Source organism: Sphaeramia orbicularis, chromosome 12 (assembly GCF_902148855.1).
Source record: "Sphaeramia orbicularis chromosome 12, fSphaOr1.1, whole genome shotgun sequence".
Taxonomy (NCBI): Eukaryota; Metazoa; Chordata; class Actinopteri; order Kurtiformes; family Apogonidae; genus Sphaeramia; species Sphaeramia orbicularis.
In genome coordinates this window covers 37122550-37144193 of record NC_043968.1, presented here as the reverse complement: position 1 = coordinate 37144193, position 21644 = coordinate 37122550, and the positions used below count along the sequence as shown (strand labels likewise).

At 36.9% G+C, this 21644-nt stretch overlaps 1 protein-coding gene across 4 annotated transcripts in view; it reads right to left on the bottom strand.

The window, feature by feature from the left end:
• Positions 1 to 21644, bottom strand: part of sfmbt2 (Scm like with four mbt domains 2) — a 53130-nt gene that overhangs the window by 31103 nt on the left and 383 nt on the right. The window contains exons 2-5 of one of the 4 annotated variants that reach the window (XM_030150082.1): positions 14079 to 14258; positions 11824 to 11918; positions 5622 to 5862; positions 1543 to 1563 (exon numbers count right to left, since the gene is read on the bottom strand). In XM_030150082.1, the coding sequence (XP_030005942.1) occupies positions 1543 to 1563; positions 5622 to 5862; positions 11824 to 11918; positions 14079 to 14169 (448 nt within the window). In that variant the 5' untranslated portion in view covers positions 14170 to 14258. Of the gene's footprint in view, positions 1 to 1542; positions 1564 to 5621; positions 5863 to 8348; positions 8551 to 11823; positions 11919 to 14078; positions 14259 to 21644 lie in introns of those variants that run through there. The other 3 variants (XM_030150083.1, XM_030150084.1, XM_030150085.1) reach the window with 3 other exon arrangements.

Genomic DNA, 21644 nt, shown 5'->3' with positions numbered 1-21644 from the left:
TCTTATTTCTATTGAAGTGACAGACAGCTAATGTCAAATATTCTTCATGCATTTTCAGTATCCAGTCATTCAGTGGGAGGGGCAGGGATGATATTGCAGAATGATCTGACTGTGTGCTTTTTCCTGCTCCAAACTATGCTTATCATGTCGGTCTCTAAAAATCCACAGCTGCTCAAACTCTAGTAATCAGTAAAGGGACCTACACTGCCTGGTCAAAAATAACCCCCCTACCTGATTTTAACTATACGCAAACAGGCAAGAGCCTTCCTCTGAATAAGTATGTTTCAGCTGCAAGAAATTATTTAACCCTAACTGATGCAGTGAGTAGCTTCTCATTTCTTAAACAGCTTAATTTGCCAGAGAGCATAAAGACTGAACAATGACAGGATTCGTCAGGCTCAGATGGTGAAAGACTGGTTTAGGGAGCAAGAAACGTCATTTTCACACATGGATTGGCCACCACACAGTCCACACCTGACTCACATTGAGAGTCTTTGGGATGAGTTGGAGAAGATTTTGCACACTGATCCAACTCCAATCATCAGTACAAGATATTAACCACAAATTAATGCAAGTCTGGACAGAAGTAAATGCTGTGACATTTATTGAGATTATGCCACAGTGAATGAGTCCTGGAATCAAAGCTCAAAGTGGTTCAACGAAATATTGTTTGTGGGCCTGTTTTTTGGGCCAGACTGTGTTTAATAAGTAAAGGATTAACATTTTCAAGTTGTTCAACACTGTTTTAGGGTAGGTTAGGAAATATATTGTCTGCACTCATGTGGCTTTTTCTGATATAAGTAAACATTAAGACAGTGTACTAGTCAATAGATAGAGTCAATACAGATAGATAGTATATTTGTATTTATCTTGCCTTTTTAACTGTTTTCTTTAAATTCCTACATATTTGTTTTATTTGTTTGCATATGTTTTCTGCATTTCCAGCTACTGTTAACCTGCTGTAATTAATATTTTTTACTTGTTTCTTTCTCCTTTCCTTAATATACTGTACCACATAAGCTTTCTGTGGGCCCGATATTTGTTGTGTATTTGTCTGTTTGCACTGATCAACAAAAACAATTTGGATAATAAGAAAAACACTGTACATTTTCTTGTCTTCTTCCACTAAACCTGTCAACTAGAAGCATTTTTTATGAAATAAAGGACAAAGCTTGTTTATTAGACATGAGGGGAGGCTTGTTTATCAGCGCATCACATTTGTTGCTGAGCTGCTGTTATCGTACCAGCACAGCTTGGTCGTCGCCTGTCACACTCACTCTGAATTTAGCTAGAAAACGAGTCACATGCAACAAGAGGCAAGACATGACAACTGAACAGTGAAGTCACTTCCTGTAAAGAGGTGAAAGAAGGAGGGGGAGGAGGAAGAGGAGGAGGAGGAGGAGGAGGAGGAGGAGGAGGAGGAGGAGGAGGAAGCACACTGTACATGCAGCTCTGAGGCCTAACGTTAACAGTGTTGTCTTATTGTTAGCCACTAGTTAGCCAGGCGGGTGAGTTAGTCAGAGACACTGTTAGAGTGCTTACCTTTTCTTAGGTAAATGTTATCTGAGAAACAAAAAACAAACAAAAAGGAACAAATAAAACAGGTAACTGTAACACAGGTGTAAGCACTCAAAAATACATACTCCTCCCTCTCTCCTCTCTTATAATCCAGCTGAGTAAGCAACACACAGAAATGTTTATAACATGATGCAAAGCTGTGAAATGAGGCAACAGGACTTTTTTTTGGTCATATTTTCAGGCTGCCAGTCTAGACGAATCCTCCTGTGGGGATGTAGATCTGCCTTCATTACACTGTTAATGCTTTGGTTTGCATCATCAAACATGCAGCAATGTCAGCTGTCCATCATCATCACAAGAATACGGAGAAAAGTGGAAATATGAGCTTTTCGGAAAACAGAACAGTTCACAGGAGCAAACTTAAATGTTAAATCAATGTTAATTTCACTGTTTTAATTTACTTAAAACAGTGAAATATTATACTTCCTTTTCCAGATTACTGCTGTTGTTTTGCAGTACTGCTTAGGTAAGTCTGGCATAAAATGTAGGTGAGCAAAATATGCAAATTTAAAGAAGCAGAAAGTAAGTCATCTTCTCCTGGGAAATCTATCAAATTGCTTTGTTTAATTCAAGTTTCTGAATAATGTAAAAAAAAAAAAAAAAAAACTAAAATTGACATTACTGCTTCCTCTGGAGGAGTTTATTGTGCAACAGAAATTCAAGATGCCTCTTGTTTATTTGATGTGATACTATATTTTTGACGGGAATATGTTTGTTGCTTTATGGTTATCATTTTAGTTTACAGTGCAGGTATACGGTGTAACACCACACTATTTTAGTTTTGGAATAATGTTTAGTCTTGAATTCATACAGACAGAAAAAAATTTACTAAAATCATAGTTGGTCCATAACATGGAAGACACAAAAACCGCCAGTACTTTATTTCTGTTAAACACATTTGCATCTAAAAACTCAACTGTTTGAGAATCATGGTCTTCCAACCAAACCGTCCTTCTACATAATGCATTTACATACATTATTAATTTGCTGAATATATTTTGGAGGAACAGCAATTACTGCCTGGATTACGGTGAATGGTGTGTTGTTTTTCCAGGAAATCAGTGTGCAACATCATTTTCTACCAGGACCTGACTGACTTGGAGAGTTGAGGGCTTTCACACCACGGACAGATTTCCATCAAATGTCATATATTTGTCAGAATAAAGACAATAAACACTTAGTTGAGATTAGAAATAGAAATTAGAAAATTATATTGTTAGATTTTTGAGATGCCTCTTTTTAAGTAGAAACAATAGTAATATATTTTTAAGTTTTGAAGTCTGAAACTGAGGGTGTCATCTATCTGTTCATATAAAACATAATCACAGTGAAAGAAAAAAAGAGGGAGTTGATGAAAAGACTAGCAATGAGTGAAGAGGATATACAGAGCTGGTGTAAGAGCAAGGACACCCTAGTCAGGTGGAAACATATCCAGGTCGTCTCCACAACAACCGAGGCACACGCTATCCATCAGAGGGGATGTTTCGAGAAAAATAAATGGTCTGTAGAAGAACGGGGGTAGGGTGGGGGGGGAGTCATCTGTCTGAGGGCAAAAGGGTCTGCACCAGGTAGAAATGTCTTTGCTATAAAAGCATTGGTGAAGTTTTGATATAGTGACAGAGAAAGCGGATGAATAGCTGCTGGAGAAATTAAAAATGGTGTTTTATTTGGGCAAAGTCAGGTGCAGATAGAAAACAAGACACACTTAGATACTAAAAAGGTGAGCTGTGTTGCATTTGACACAGTGGAGGGCTGCATGTGATGTCAAGGGTGTGATGTGTCAGTTAGATACACGGCAGTTGAGCTGTTGAACAATCAAAGCACTCTGAGGAAAACCAGTCTTTCTACTAAGTTTGTGTAAAGCATTCTTTGAAGAGTTTAAAATAGCTCATGTGTCAAGCTGTTTTCACCTTTACATAAATCATTAAATTTGGCAGCTAAATCTTGTTTTGATATTAAAGGTACGTCTAGGCATGTTATGGTTAAGGTTAACTCTCCAGAAATTAATCTAAAGCTGTGAATTATCCCCTACAGTTTTTTTTTTGTTTGTTTCATATTTTTATTGAAGTGTATACAAGAGAATTAAAGGTACATACAAACACCAGGGCACACTGATGTCAACATTAACCATGTTTGTAAACACCATTACGTTTAGATGTGCATATTTTTTTTTAGGAAGAAATAACAATGAAACCTGACAAACAATACAATGAAAAGAATACTAAGACATAGTCCGTATAAAACAATTAAACTGGTGACATAAACATAAAAAATAAATAAATAAAATAAAATAAAATAAAATAGAAAAAAAAAAAAAATGGAAGGGAATTACATCGTCTCAAAAAATCCATAAACAGTTGCCATTTATTGTAGAATTCGTTCAAGTTTCCCCGTTATGAATATCTAACTTTCTCTACTTTTAAAAAAGACATGACCTCGCTAATCCATTGTGTGCTGGAAGGGGCTGTTGGGGATTTCCAATTAAGAAGGAGGTGGCGTTCAGCAATCAGGGAAGTAAAAGCTATTACTTCCAATTCTTTAGTACAGTACTGGGTATACTCTTCCGGAAGACCAAAAATACCAATGTGTGGTGAAGTGTCAATAGTTTTTGAAAATACCTTGGACATGGTGTTATCCCTTACAGTTATACAGTTAGAACATGGCTGTGTTTTACAGCTATGGGGAAAAATTTAAGATTTTAATCAATGTGTGGACCAAGAAAACCTGAAACTATCCAGTACATTTCCTTAAAAATGACAAAATCCTTATGAAAATAATCACCAATTAAATACCTGCTGAAAATTACTATAACTAATTGCTGGCAACTGTAAAAATAATTTCATTTTTTAGCCTAAAAATACCACATCTCTGTAAATTCATTAAACTTTAACCAGATTTGATATATGATATTAATACATGACAGTAACTTCTTTACAATGAATTAGTTCATGTTGCAGCAGCTAAAAAAAATCACCTGTTTACAGAAACTGAAGTGAAAATAGGAAGACATGCAGCTGAGGTGCAGATTATGTATCCAAAGTAATAAAAACAAATAATGGGTGGGAAAAACTACTACGTGGTTTGTGAGGCAAAATGTTTTAAAAAATGTATTAGGGTGTTTGAACCTGTTTCTTACACTGTTCTTATGCTTTTTAAGACAAATAGCTACAAAGACAATGAGAGATTGACAAAGAAACTTCCATTACCATTACTATTTTCATTACCTATGGGTCACCATCATTATTCTTCTGGGATAAAATGTAAATGATAGAGTTTTAGTTCAGCACAAAAGAATAAAAGTTAAATCTCTAACGAACAAACATTTGTGTAAAGAACGACAGTAGCTGCTTTAAATAGATTTTTCTCATTATAATCATCATTTTTTTACTTTAGAGTCACAGTCAATTGAAAGTACCTCCAATCATGTCTCTGTTAATCATCCAATTATATGACTTAATTGTTCGTCCATCTCTTCTTACACACTAAGTCGTCCTACGAAACGCTTGCTGCCTTTTCTTGAACTCAGGGTCAGTTACATAACTGAAGGTTTGGTAATAGGAAAGGATTAGGGACGACTGAGAAAACCCCTCCCTTTCTATTAAAACGCTCTGTCCATGTTGATAGACAGCTCTAGATATCACCACCACAAATCTCATCTGAACACTATTACAAATAAAGTGTCTGATGTGTAATTTATTGACCTTTGCCTTCTGATCTAATGGACAGTCCTAACAATGTATTTATCCACTGTTCTGAGGCTTTAAATTAGATCTTAATCAAAACCCGACTCCATTTCATACACAAACACATTACAGGACAAAACATAGAGATACCATTACTTCCATTTCATTTGGACTATACATTAAATTGGATATATCTACTGGATATCATTGTCTGACCTCTGACTCCACTGATACAGATTGAGGCTCAGTGTGTGTGTGTGTGTGTGTGTGTGTGTGTGTGTGTGTGTGTGTGTGTGTGTGTGTGTGTGTGTGTGTGTGTGCGTGGGGCCAGGTGTGTATTTTATGTGCATTAATGCCTACCTTCAGGAGGCATGAGGGTCTTGTTGTTCTGTGCACACCAGCCCACCGGGTGCAGCTCGGCCGTCATGACATCACACCAGAAGTCGGCCTTGCGGTCCTCGCCGTAGCCGCTGAAGCGCAGCAGCAGCAGCTGGCCACATGTGGTGATGATGGTGGCCACCCAGTATGTGTCGGGGCTGCTTTTATTGGCCACCTCCAGCTTCATACCGGGCTGGAAGCTGCTCTGTAGGCTGATCTCCACCTGGAGACACAGGAACAGGAACAGGACTTTTTACATATTGATCCTTTTGTGGTGGTTTCACAGTGGCATGTGGTTATTTAAATCATTTTTTTGGAAATGAAACTGAAAAAGAGCATCTCCAATATGGAATTATATTTGTGCCAGTTTCTTGAGCGAGCAATGATAGATTCTGAGCACACAATTAGAGATTTTGAGCACATAAAAATATATTTTGCAAGCACATCAATTATGTTTCAAAAAGAAATTATGCTTGAGCAAACAAAAATCGATATTGTGCTCCATAAATGTGTTTGCATGTTAGTTTTACTCATAATGTTCTCTGACAAATTCTTTCCATGGCGCACAAACAGACCGCTGCGCTCGCTCACTTTCCCCTTCCCTCTCTCGCTCAGCCTCCCTCTCCCTGCGCACTCAGGTTGTCGTGTCCGCACGCTCAACTTGACACACACGTTACAATTGTGCCACAAAACCAACCAATCAGAGAGCTTGCGGAAATACACTCTGATTGGCTGTTCGCTCTCCAATTAGCTCGCTAGTTACATTTACCCGAAAAAAAAGCGCTCGATGAGACAGACACGGATCGGAAGAGGAGGAATTGATTCTACACAAACTTCGGTCAGTATTTATTATTATTATGATTATTGTCTCGGGTAAATATAACTAGCGAGCTAATTGGAGAGCGAACAGCCAATCAGAGTGTACTTCCGCGAGCTCTCTGATTGGTTGGTTTTGTGGCACAATTGTAACATGTGTGTCAAGTTGAGCGTGCGGACACGACAACCTGAACGCGCAGGGAGAGGGAGGTTGAGCGAGAGAGGGAAGGGGAAAGTGAGCAAGCGCAGCGGTCTGTTTGCGCGCCATGGAAAGAATTTGTCAGAGAACATTATGAGTAAAACTAACATGCAAACGCATTTATGGAGCACAATATCGATTTTTGTTTGCTCAAGCGTAATTTCTTTTTGAAATATAATTGATGTGCTTGCAAAATATATTTTTATGTGCTCAAAATCTCTAATTGTGTGCTCAGAATCTATCATTGCTTGCTCAAGAAACTGGCACAAATATAATTCTATACTCCAAATTGTTTCCACATCATGGGTAAAGGACATAGTGACTACAAAAAACTGAGCTATGATATTGGTCTATAAAAATGACTGGTTGTTTACAGGCAGTCTGAATAATAATAAGTAAATTGGTAAACTGCTTTTCTTTACAACCTGTCTGATCGTCTGTTCCTTCTGTTACGCACATTGTCCACTACTACTTTTAACCTCAGGATCAGATCTACAATGAACAACAGAAACAATGGTCTCAACTTCAAAACAGGACTTTCTTTTCACATTTTTGGTTGTTCTGTTTCATGTAAATGTAAAAAGTGACTTATATTTGTACTCTATCAACATAATGAATCATGGCTGAAAAATCATAATTCAGGAATGACTATTTTTTTCTGTTTTTCCTGTATCTTTGGTCTATTTACACTAGAGAGCAGAATTGGTGTTATTTTTTTTTTTTACTAAATTAAGACACACATTACCACAATTAATGATGATTATGATCAACAAACAACAATTAATTGCACTGAGTCAATTACAAATGCCAAACATCTGTCAGTTTCAGAGTCTACAATGGTTTAGTGTTCTTTTATTTTTTCTATTTTTGCAAATTGGTGTGTTTTAGTTTCGAATTGTTTGTCAGGTGAAACAAGTAACCAGAAGACATAAAATTGCTTGAGTAAATTTACCTATTAATTAAGGGATTAGTCCATTCGGAAAAGCATTTAATTGCAGACTAGAAGAAAACCCCATAGGACGTTCAGTTTTACATGGATCTCTCAGTATTTATATTTCAGCAGGTACAGGTGAGATCTGCTTAATAACTGAGCAGAATTAATGAAGCCTTTTCAAAACTGCCTGAAACAAACAGCACTTAGACTTGTCCTTGTGCAGAAAAAATAATTAATCTGTAAGACAGTGAATGCAGTAGACTATGATGTTTTCCACCATAGCCACAGGCTGCCATACAGTTCTTGAGAGCACTACAAGCCCAACAGGATGTTCACATTCAAGGCTCACACAAAACACACACACACACACACACACACACACTCAGAAGTCAATGGAAAAAGCCAACATCTTAGAAATAAACACAATACAAATGGCCCTGTGACTTCCTGCTACAACAATGCAAACGTGCTGTATCACTTTGCCTGGCTTATGTAACAGGCAGAGCTATAGTCAGGCTCAGCAGCAAACACTGCCTGCATGTGTGTGTCTGTGCAAGTGTGTGCTCGTGTGTGGGCCCAAGAGAAATCACTGTTTCAATTTGTCCAGGCAGAGAGAGAGAGAGAGAGAAAGAGAGAGAGAGAGAGAGAGAGAGAGACAGAGAGAGAGAGACAGAGAGAGAGCGAGATGAGGGCTGCACTTTACTGAATCACATTTTTCTGGGGAATTCATGGTCTGTTTCCACTGACTCAATCCACTTACCAACAAGGCAATTTAGCTTCCCAAGAGACCTCAGCCGCTCAAATCACTACGCAGTCAGTTTGTCCAACATCAGGGTGCTCATAAAACCCACATATTCTAATGTTATTACAATCATCGCTCAGAGTGATGTAAGACACTGAAACACTGACACACTTCTGTGAATCTTAAACTAGCGGTAGAACCGTCCTGCCTGAAGTTGAGGACTCAGAGCCTCATCAGGACCGACAGCTGCTCTACCGGTCAAACACACAGTCAGCTGAGGTGGATAAAGATCTGCATCCTGGATCAACGGCACTCACCCATCTGCCTCTTTCCTGTGATGTAACAGGGAAATACAGGCAACATTTTGGAACTGTTTGGTAATAGGCTAAGGTTATTTGGCAAATCACACCAAGTATGTGCTGAAAAAAATATAAACTTCTTTTATTATTAAAAAAAAACACCTGTTTGATGCTGAATTAACTCACATACAAGGTTAAACAACGAGAGCTGCAACTAATAATTACTTTAATAATTACTGATTAATCTGCTGAAAGCATTGATTTTAATTTCTTATAATATTTTACTTTAATAAAATACTGAATAGGAGAACACTTATTGACATTTTCCACAGCTCAAGGCAGTGTTTTAAATTAGCTCATTTAAATTGACCAGAAACCTAACCTTATAAAATGTATTTATTTTATTTATTTAACCTTTATTAACCAGAAAAGACTCATCGGGATTGAAAAAACTCTTTAACAAGAGCTCCCTTGCTGAGACAGGCAGCGCGTATCCAACACATTTACATAAAGATCATGTTAAATATGCAACATGATAAAAAGTCCAAATGTAAAGAAGCTGTTAAAATATGTCAACAAATCAGGCAAAACATCTACAGCATCATGTTTCTGTCATTAAAGAGAGTCCAATGAGACCAGCTCATTGTTTCTGGTCATTTTGTCATTGATTCCAAGCAGAAAGATCAGCACAATTCAACTACAGACTCGTGGAACAGTCAAAAGATGTAATTTAGAAGGTACGATGAAAGCACGTCTAAGAAATATTTATAGATTAGAACACGCCAGTGCTTTGATCTGCTTCAATTTATGATTAGCTTTAAGAAAGAAAAAGGATTAAATATTTATATCTGGGATGCTACAACCTGCAAAATTTCAGCAGTTTTTGTCAGAAAAGTACCAGCAGACTATATCTGAATAGTTGTATGTATAAGGCACAACTGATTCCCCTAAAAAAAGACACAGGGGTTGTCCATGAAAAAAAATATGGCAAGTGTAGTTCAACTTTTGTCACAATGCACATTCCTAGTAGATGAATGTGCACATTGTTATTTATGTTTAACTTCAAACATTATATAATCGGTTAACAAAATAATCATCACTGCAATAATGTTCCACAGCTGTTAAATCCTGTCTTTAAGTAAAACAGTCTTCATACAGAGTAGACAGATGTCTTCATCTCACAGGTATCTGAAGAATAACACCCCCACCAAAACAGCTCCACTGTTTTAATCCATTTGGGAGTTTTCAGTCCAACTCCATCCTCACACTTCAAAGAAGCCAAACACGATACCTCTGAGCATCATCTTTGTCCAACCTGACACTGAAGCTCACCTGTTCACTTACATGTCTGAAAGACAATTGAGCTGCATTTATCTTTTCTTTTCATCCTGGTCTGGTCATAGAGCAGGAGCATCTCTATATGCTCATGTCAGATTATATAGAACTTTGCAAAAATAAACATAAACTCTAAATTCTGCCAACATACACATAACATTCACACAAATACAAACACAAATACACACAAAGGAGGTTAGTAGTACTACTAGAGGTCAGTAGTAGGGGTATTTTTGGGAAAAAACCCTGATTCTGCTACCCAATGTGTTGTGCAATGTGCAAAAACAATGTCCTTAATAAAATCTGAGCACAACAGGATATTAGAAGCCAAAATAAATGTAATGTATTGTATTTGGTCAGAGATAATCCTTAGTAGAGGCAGCAGAGACTAAGCAGGTGAGTCTGACATCACCCAGTTAGTGATGGCAACATACAGCTCAGCTGACCTCTCAGCTGACCTGCACTACGTCTGTCTGTCTGAAATAACTGCATGCTGCGCTTCAACTCACTACACTACCAGATAGGAGTTTCATCCCAGTGAATCAGAGCGAAGCACAGCTGGCTGCAAAGTCCTTGCCAAAAACAACCCCCCCTGCACCTCCTATCCACTTTTGGTCAAACCTGGTCATGTAGATATTACTTAATTTCAAGCCTTTTCATATCAACATCCAGTTTTCTAAAGAATGTGAGCTTCGTCTTATTTAATGAGTCATTTTTAAAGACAATCGATCACGCTGTACAACAGTCAGTTAACTCATACTCACCACTTCATAATACAGACTTTAGTGTGTTTGGGTCTAAAACCTGTTCATTTTAAAAACTTTTCTGCTTTTGTCTCATCAGCTTTCAAGACAACAATATACGGTGGTGATGCATTTTACACACACACACACACACACACACACACACACACACACACGGCGATGTTTTATAAAAATCAATCCTAATAATGAGTACTGTGCATGGTGCTTAACAGTGACATCCAGTATGTTTTTCCTGCATTGTTACCCAAAAACTGTTAAAAACATAACAGGGATCCCTACTGTTGTTGTGGGTGACATGTTCCTTCATCTACATTAAGGCACACTGGTTAATTTAACTTAGGATCACACACACCATCCTACTGCCACAGATTCTCACTGCAACAACAAATGTGGATTAATCCACTGCTGAGAATAGTCCCAAACAAAATCAGTATTTTCTCCTGTTTGCTGAAGACTCCATTACCAGTTTTTATATTCGTACGGTACTAGTGTTTATCGATTTTGACATTTTTTTAAAGGGTTGTATTTTTCAGGAGTAAAACAGTAAGTAATAGCACCTTTACTTGTGGTAGTGTATCAGACATTTATTATCACATAAACACGTACTGTGAAAGATACTAAAAATCACAAAATGATATTTTGTGACAATAATTTTTACTCTAAAACCATGCTATATTCCTGAAATCTGAACAAAAGGAACCTGAGTAAGAAACCCAAAAAATATTTTAAAATTGCCTCAGAAAAACAGATTATTCACATCGTGCTGACATTAACCATTAAGAGCCTGTGAAAAAAATGGAAATTGATCATGTCAGCATGCTGCCTGTCATATATTGTTTTCTTTTGTACGTCAGTAATGACACACAATTGTGTTTTTAAAACCAGAAAAGGTTGTCTAACAACTTGTGCGTCATGAGAGAACAAAGCTAATGAGAGCCTGTTTAACAGCATTAGCTCAGCACTGCCAAAGCCTGACTCTTTCCAATATGCTGTTAATGGATTTCTGCATATGGTACTTATCTATGAAGCTGTATTTAAAGGATCAGCACGGGATGGGATTACGGTGTGAGGTGAAGATCATATGCAGTCACTTACATGTTTGAAGGTGGTGTGAGGGGCTGCGGTAGCCCCCGTCTCCTCCAGGTACTCCTCCCAGTTAAACCCTGGCTCGTCCTCCATGGAATCTACATCTGAATGAACATAGTCTGTTGTCAATCCTCTCTAACAAAGCACTTCACCTGTGCTTTAGGATAAATGCATATCATTCATACAACACCGTATAATAGCAGCTACACAGTTTTGTTGCTAGGCAAATGTAGGTAATTGTGCCAAAACTAAATTCACAGGAAATCATCCAGAGTGTGACTTCATGCAAGTGTTGGAAGTTGTTTTAATGCCACACAGTGATTAATTCTTCTCCTGTAGTTGATAATTACTCAGTTTTCCTGTTAGCAACTGATACATCTGAGATCTGATTTTTTTTTTCTCTGCTGCATCTCTGGAGTCGTTTCTGCAGGAAAGGTGTAGGATTAAACTTGCTCTGCGTAATGAGAGAGGGCAGTAACTAGCTGATGGTTTGTTGGAGTCTGTTCTGAATAAACTGAAGGATCGACTTCCTCTTATGCATTCACACACTTTGTGAACGCCAAGAGCTTAACCTTTAGCATACAAGTGACACATATACATTAAAAAAAGACAAGAATCACCTTTCATAACTCAGTCACTCCGTAACTAAAAAAAACAATGTATGCACACAGCTGGAATCAATATTTATAACAAACCCATTTAGAATCAACATTTCTTTGCTGTAATTTTTTTAATTTTTCTCAGATGATCATTGTCTGTACTGGTGTAAATATGCCAAAGTGTAGAGGAAAGATGGGAAAGAAAAACTGGATTATGATAGCAGACTCTGTGGCAACACCATATTTCTTCTTTGGAAGTGTATTGTTGCATAATGGGAACTCAAACTCAACACATACAGTATTCATTACTAACGGAAATCAGAAAAAAAGAAAAGAAACACAGTAAAAAAAATTCAGAAACATGGGTCAGCCATTTAGTCAACTACAACTGCAAATATTCATCTATAATTCAATTTGTATATGACTGATGCCTAAAACCAGCTGGAAAATAGCCAAACTCACCATATTTGTACACATTTAGATGTGGTGATGGTGACAATAAGGACAGTAATAAAAACTAAAATATGAATATAAATTATGGTAATACTAATGACAGTAATAATAATGTAATATAAATGATAGTAGCTACATGTTGGATCAATATTAAAACTAAAAACGAGTAAGATGTAGGTAATATTGATAAATTGACTAGAAATATATTATAATATACCATATATGTTATACTTGATTGGAAGCAGCTGAATATATATATATATATATATATATATATATATATATATATATATATATATATATATATATATATATATATATATATATATATATATATACACACACACACACACACACACACACACGAATATATAACAGTGGAATGGGGGAGGGGATAAACAAGTTTTATTTCTTCCCATTCCTTTTTGGGCTGATATATGTACATGTATATGTACAGATTTATACCTTTCTACATGTATATGTGGGAATGCATATAATTAGATATCTCTCTTGTTATGCATACAGAGTTATTCTTATTTTACTTTTCTTCTGTTTTTTCTTATCTATACCAGAGAACACTGCTGGCAAAGAAAAAAAAATTGTATGCGTTTATGTAATTGGTAAATAAAGCTGATTTTTATTCTATTTTCATTTGTAAATATTATACATTTACTGTGTTCCTTTTGTGGGCTATTTCTTTTTCTTTCTTTTGGTCTTTTTTTCCCCTTTTCTCCACTTTCACATGATCAAAATAAATGATGAATCTTAACTTTTCAATAACCCATCATACCTAAAGAAGTTACCTACAGTAAGTCATGAATTCAATGAACCTAAAAGCCTGTTTTTTTTTTTTGTTAATAACATTCTTTAAATAATCTAACTCCATGTTTCAGCCAGGTGTGCTTTATATTGCTGATGCTGTTCACATTAAAGTTGCACAAAACATCTAAAAATATGGATTGTCATGTTTCCTTACTTATTATATAAAAAAACATAAAATATCTGTATTTAAATATAGATATGGATGTGTGCATCCAAATGAAAAAAATGCAATACTAGAAATAGATGCAGTTTCCTTTGATTCATCCAAAATTTGTTTATTATCAACATTAGAAGTGTATCGTGCATGTTCATCTAAAACATCTCACATACTAATCTGGAACAGGAAGTCTGCAGGAACCGGCCTGGCTACAAAAACATGTATGCATGTACCTGTGTTGACCTCCTCTTCTTTCCCATTGGTTGGAGTGTGTGACTTTATTGCAGTCAGGACCAATGGCTGCTCCTGCGTGCGAGACTGCATCCTGCACTTCCAGTTCCTTGCGAGCAATACCCTTTGACTTGTGGTGCGTCAATTCTCCTTCACTGCATCTCTTACTTTCCTAAATAGCCCTGTTGCAGAGAAAATAAAAATATGTCATGTGCTGATCTAGTAAATAATGTCCAAATAAAATCTAGACAATTTTCAGAAAAACAGTCTGTCTACACTTGTGGTAACATATCAGTAACTGAAAGAAAATGCAGCTCATAAAAGTGTTGATATTGGCTCAAATAAACAGCTATGATTTGATAAGTGTTTCCATGGAAAAACCTGAACAACAGGAAATGAACGAAGTTAGATTTCCAGTATATTTAGAATAGAAGAGGAAGTGGGCGTTTAGTATGAAAATTGATCACTAGAATGATGAGATAGGACAAAAAGAAAAGACAGCCCCCTGTAAACCTTAAATTCACAAGAACTAGAGATAAGGAAATTCTAGCATTGACGTCTGTGGAAGTGTAGAGCCAAATCCTTCCAGCAGAAAGTGGTCTGGAAAACTGAGAAATGAGTAAGATAAAACAAAGATTTTACAGCTTTCAGTCTTTGAACTAACTGCATTATTAAATTCAAATAAAAAGACGCTTTTTTGTTTAATTTTCTGGCCACCCTCTGCCTTTTTCAGCCTGTGAATATCTGGTTATGCATATTGTCAGCAGGCAGCGTGGATTTGCATGCCACTGCAAAACTCCACCAGATAACCAATCAGAGTCAGACAAAGTAGAAAAACTGGAATAACACAAGCAAGACAACAAAGCAACAAATTAGTGCTGCAATATTCTTTAAAGCAAAAGGACAAAGGGAAAAAATGCAGAACGATGTCACTCTAACTTATGATATAAAGTGAAAGAGGAAACATGCTGATAATAAAACATACATTTATGAGTTATACAAGAGGAATTTAAACTGTTCTGCTGTACTCAGTGAAGCTAATTATTGTAAATGCAAAAATTCACCAATCCTTTTCTAATGTATCTTAAAATGACATCACAAAGTATTTTCCTATATCGAAGTTTCTTCTTAAAAAGCTGCATCACAGGTAGAAAGTCAATGTTTTACCCTGTAATTTCTTCAAGTTGGTGAGCATCCCTCCCACCTCCTCCTCTGATCACAGCTCGTAATTAATGACACAAGTCCAGCAGATCCCACTTCAAACCATCTTCAACTCCACACAAACCCAAACCCAAAGGGTGTGTCAAACTGATGACTATCAAACTAACTTCAGTCGGCCATGCAGTGTTTTCATCTGTCCAGTTTCTCTGGACTTCTCTAACTTCTGTAAAATGCTGTTTTCTCCTGACATTGACATATGCTGCTCAGATTAATTACTGTGAAGCCAACACAAGACTTAATCAATCAATCACTCCGGCTCCAGGGATGAAAGAGACAGACCATGCATCATCTTATAATCAACATAGCTACTCGAGGATGATTTAAATAATCACATCACTAAACTGGTTTTCTGTGCTACATGTGATGCAGCAGCTGTTTTTTTTCCAGATAAGTGTATGTCTAGTAAATTTCCTCCCAATTTAGCAGAAGTTGTTTTTTTGCAAGGTAGGGCAGGACAGTGAACAGAATTGCACTTCCAAAGAAATGTGTTGTCTAAACTTGCGCGGTTTCATTTGAGTCATAATAGAGGTAGTGTTACCACAGTACAGTGTTTTCCAAAAATGAAACAAAAATTTGTGAAAGGTTAAAAAAAAAAAAAAAAAATGGTGGAACAATGTCTTTGTCCTCCTACAGGGTGGGGAAGCAAAATTTACAATATTTTGAGGCAGGGATTGAAAGACAGTGTATGACCAATTAGTTTATTGAAAGTCATGACAATTTATTTGCCACAAGAAAATTTACATAATAGAAAATGTTTTTATTCTATGTGTCCTCCTTCTTTCTCAATAACTGCCTTCACACGCTTCCTGAAACTTGCGCAAGTGTTCCTCAAATATTCGGGTGACAACTTCTCCCATTCTTCTTTAATAGTATCTTCCAGACTTTCTCGTAATAGTTTTGCCCATAGTCATTCTCTTCTTTACATTATAAACAGTCTTTATGGACACTCCAACTATTTTTGAAATCTCCTTTGGTGTGACGAGTGCATTCAGCAAATCACACACTCTTTGACATTTGCTTTCCTGATTACTCATATGGGCAAAAGTTTCTGAAAAGGTATGGATAACAGTGTTAGGTATGATTATGACATCAATATATGTTTGGTTTCAAAACAATTGACGTAGTGCCTGCTGAGAAAAAACAACTAAATGTTCATTGTAAATTTTGCTTCCCCACCCTGTATATGGCGAATTTATCATACCTAGGGGTTATCATTTATGCCCCTGGACCAACACATATAGACTATTTTGTTATTATGTGATATTGTGTGTTTTGTCTGTGTATATTAAACACTAACAGCACCATTTAATTTTATAGCTACAGATGCACAGATCTACATCTAGTATCTAATATTGCTCCAATACAGACCAAAAACAACAATCTATTCAACAAAGCTTTTATGCCAAGATAATGAAGCCTTATTAATTATTTTAAAAATAAGTTAGTAATTTTATGCAGATGTACTTATTTGTTACATTTTGTTTTACAGAGGTAGAAAGCAGTGTTTAGGTCAAGCTTGACATTGCTTTACACACCAAAGAAGGATCCCAGTCTCTTCTACACAGTTTGCATTCAGTTTATCACTTTAACACTGGTATTAGATTGATATTAGAACTGAAAAAGTCAAATGACAGTGCTTCCCCTTTTAAAACACAATCATAATGACATATTGAAACTATAGCTTCAGGCTTCTGTCAAACTTCTGTACAAATATAGAACATCACAGCCAACTGCTAATAGACTGCAAGGACACGCACTTAAAACATATGAAAAAATTTGATTATTGACTAAACTACTAGTTGCTGTCAAAATCAATCATTGGTTTTGCTCCTAAAATGTCAGTATACAACATAGCCATGAGTTACATATTCATTCAGCCTCAGTTTATGCATTTAAATGTTTCTTTTTGTACAAGCAGAGACTTAAAAGAGAAACTACAGAATTCTTCACAAGTTTGTTTAATAACAAAATAACTAAAATGATCATCCAAATATTTGCTGATTACATTTATTCTGACTACTTCTTCAAAGTATTTATCAAACTAGACAAATGCAAAACAGCAATCTAAAAAGAGCATTAAAAAGTATACAGACAAAAGGCAAAAAACAGATAAAAAACATCCAGAACAGAGATGCTTTTGTCTAAGATGTCAATAAACTAGGTGACACTACAATATATGAAATTCTTGAAAGTGACAGACCATGTTTATCACTTGCCTGGCAGTGTCTTTGGTCATGTAGTTGCATCACCAGTGAATCACTGAATGACTTCCACCTACTTTGAGCAACCTGACCTAACATCAAAACAACTGTCAAGAACATCAGTAACAAATCCTTCAGTCAAATTTTAAGTTAAAATCCAAAAGAGCAGGAAGCACTGCAGGAAAGGATAGTAAAATTGAAAAATCAGGAAAAAAAATGTTAAAATCCTGCAGTCAGTCTGATGACAAATAGATAGTGGTTCATTCAGAAACTGGTGAAATCAGAATCAAAAAAAAAAACCACCCAGAAAATGCTCAGGCTTCTGTTGGAGCTGTGTATATTTACAATACAGAACTGTGAGGCTACAAAGACTGTGACAGTCTCCACAACCACCGAGTGTGTGTGTGTCACCCCCCCACCACACACATACACACCCCCCGCTGTCCCACAGTGGCTCCAGCATACATCCATTGCGTAAACAACAAGCTGAGCTAATTTAGCTCACATGACGCTGTTTGCTGCCCTTCTCCCCCCTTGCAGCCTATCAGACTTTCTTGCCTAAGTGCCCTACAATCTTCAGCAGCATTGACACATTGCTGTCGTCAGCATGCTGTGCTCTACAGTGCTCATTAAAACTCATCAAAGCACACTCAAACACTGGTATCAAATAATACAAGTAGTTCACAGCAGCTCTATAACCTGGTTTTTCCCATAAAAATCCCCTTGCGTGTCTTTTCTCTACAGTTTCACATCTTCCGCTTTTTCAAATATGTCTGTTAAACACTTTATGGTTACAGCTGATGGAAATTACAATCATAATGATGGTAAATGAGATCACAATTCAATCAAACAGAAAAATGGTAACATGTCAAGTATCGAGCAAAACAGTTGCTGTGCTGAGCCTCTCAAATGTGACAATCTACTGCTCCTCTTCCTTTTTATATTATAAACTAAATAATTTCTTTGGGATGCTTTCTTGTGAACAATTTTACAGGCTTTTAACTTTGGCTTTGTAATCCATCTGACTGGAGCTGAAAGAGTAATGAGAATCATTGAACTCTGATCTTGATGTTGTGTGTTTTCATCACATTAATAAACAGTACAGGAACTGCACTCATTCACCGAGCAAACCCTGGAGGTGAAATGCATTTTAACAAGAACTGTCAGTTCTAAACCCCGAAACCCTTAAACCTTTAAGTTTTAACTTTTTTAAGCAACAGGAAATGTGTCACTGTCCAAATACTTGTGGAGTGCATTGCTCATTTGCCAAAAATTCACCCTGGCATATTTGTTAGCTTTGCAAACATTTGGAGGTCACATTTTTCTCTCCTTTTTTTTTAATCAAGTCAATACAGTTTCCAGGGATCTTAAGTTGCGTTCTGGCTTGATATGCTCAAGGTTTATAGGCTCTGAATGACCTGCACTTGTATGTACATGGGCAACCAAAAAATTATTTTATAAGGGCCTTCAAGATACATTTCAGTGGGTACATATAGTTACAAAATAATGAATTTGTGAAGGTACAGATCCAGCAAGACTAAAGAGGTCAAGATTCTAAAGAAACTTTAAAAAGGAAAATTTTCACATCCTCATTTTAAAAGAGACATTTTGTATTTACTCACAGCTAGAAATAACAGAAAAAAGCCAACTTTTATGATTCACTACCCGATTCCATGCTCTCAGCTCACTCTGAAGTCATGCATTATTTTCCTTGATTTGGCCCCTTTACTGGTTAAACAAGTTCCAAAACCCACAAGAACAGGAAACCATCCTCAGGCTTTTTTGATCAGAAGGTGGCTAAAGTATTAGCTATCTGACTCTGTTCTGTGACTCTGTTCTCTTGTTTTTCCCTGGAGTAAAATTACTTTTTGAGCAATTTTACCGTTGGACTCCGCATTTGATGAATCTTACTGACCTGCAGCATCCTACAGAAACAGCCCAGATTGAGCACCAGGGGATTAAACTGGTCTGGAGAGTTAATCTCAGATGCAGGACATTTGTGCCCCCATGGTCTCAGATTGAGAGGAGGCTTTTATTGATTAGCCCCTGATGGGGCACTGGGGATCCACGTGTTGTCCCCCTGCCTTTCCCCAAACCCATCCATGCCAGAGATTTAATGGAGGATTTAGGAGATTAACTACCACTGCATGGTCTTGGGGTTTTATTGCATTACTCCCTATTAGATTCTCCTCTTTTACATCCATCCAAGAGTTGTTTCCTCTTGGCAACAGGACAAATAAATAACAATTTCTGCCCTTTCTTTCCTCCTTTGGGTTTCTGTTTTTCTAAATAGATTGTAAATGTGGACAAAACTCAGCCTCTATGTTTCACGCCCAATTACAACAGTCTCTGCTGCTCACTAAAACGATCTAACTAAAATGATGATGTGTGGTGAAGTGCAAAGAGCAGCTGCCCCTGGCGAACCACAAAAACCAGAAGACAGAAAGGAAGACAGAGCTGGAGCCACAGGGAAACTCCCTCAGTCCAGCGCTTTCTTATTTCAACATCAATGACTGGAAACAACTTCCTACAAAATGCAGACATGTGCACAAACCATTTACATGACCTGCAGCTTTGAGATTTTTAGTCTTTTGAAAACAAGAGAGGTCAAAAATTATATTTGCCTAAGTCCTCCCATTATTCAAATCGAGTTTGTCTGCCAACAGGAGAAAGAAACAAATAAAGAAAAGAGTCTCACTTCATTATTTCCTTTATAAATACCCTTTCTGTTTCCCTCTCTCATTCCCTCTCTTTTCAAGGAAGACATGCTTACTGTGTAATTTCCTTTCTGAAGAAACATTTACAGGAAGATTAACATACAATGGCTTATCAAAAACAGCTAAATGATAACAAATGGCCGTTGGGTGGCTCTTTAGAAAAAGCCAACAGTCCAAACCAACAATAGTGTGCAGCAGGAGTCCTGTGACTTCCACAGATGGAGAAAAATCAGCACATATAATTTCCATTTACTGCCATTTTCCTCCTTTAAAGTGCTATTTTTGGCAGGTTTCCTTTATCTGCAGGACTCCGCTCACCCATCCCCACTCAAGTCTGCGTGGAAAAAAAATATCTTTTTAACACTAAGAAGTCTAAAAGAATGATTTATTCATTGCACATGAGTGTCTATCGTCGGCTCCGTATCGTGCCTTTATTGTTTCTGTTCATTATGATGACGAATTTAATCTGGAGGAGAAATCCACGGGAATAAACCCGGGATTTACAAAATCGCTTCGTAAGAAAAGAGACATAATTAAACAGATACCCGTGGTAAAACCAAATTATCTGCCTAATCGTTGCAAATTTACCCACAGTGAAACAATATAGTGGAAAAACATCTCGTCCTTGTGTGCAATCATCAACACATCTATGCAAAGGTGGAGGAAAATATGGAAAATGCATTCATTGTGATGTTCGTTTCACCTAGGAAAAATAATTAATCTCATATAAATGTAATCTAGAAACAGAGCAATCGAATGAGCAAAGCATTTTTACATAAAAGTGAAAGAGGAAACGTTAATGCTCATAAGGAAGATGAGGCTGAGGGGTGTAGCCGACCAGCTGCCTGGCACTCCGGTCATGTACTTTGCACACTCAAAACTGCAGCGGAAAAAAACTCCCACGGAGTTGCCAAATGCACACTTTGAATTTAATTGATTAAACCTCGTATATTTCCATCAAAAGAAACAGAACCGGTCGCGTTATCTACTATCATTTTATTTTTTCCTCGTTCAAAGATTTTAAGGCGCAGTTTTCCCCTCGAACACCATAACCCGCCATGTTGAAAGTGGTTTGACATTTTGGCAGTGTCCGGTATTTTCCGATGGCTTTATACATACCTTAAAAAAATTCCACATGACTCATTAAGGTGCGAAACGTAGTAATAAGTAAATTCTGGCGTCAATCTAAAAAAAACAACTTCAGGTTAGTGGCAAAGAAAATTGCGTTGTTTGTTAAAGACATTATTTAACGTATTGAAATAACGTTTCAGGGGTGATTCCAGGTGTTTCCCCGGTGCAGCTGATTAAAAAATCGCGTAATTTTATAAAGCCGTTAATTAAATTGTCCAGACAAGCAAAGAGGAAAAACAACGCAATAAACGAAATTACCGCAAGTGCCACGAGACCGCGTCCTGTCCGCCGGTGAAAG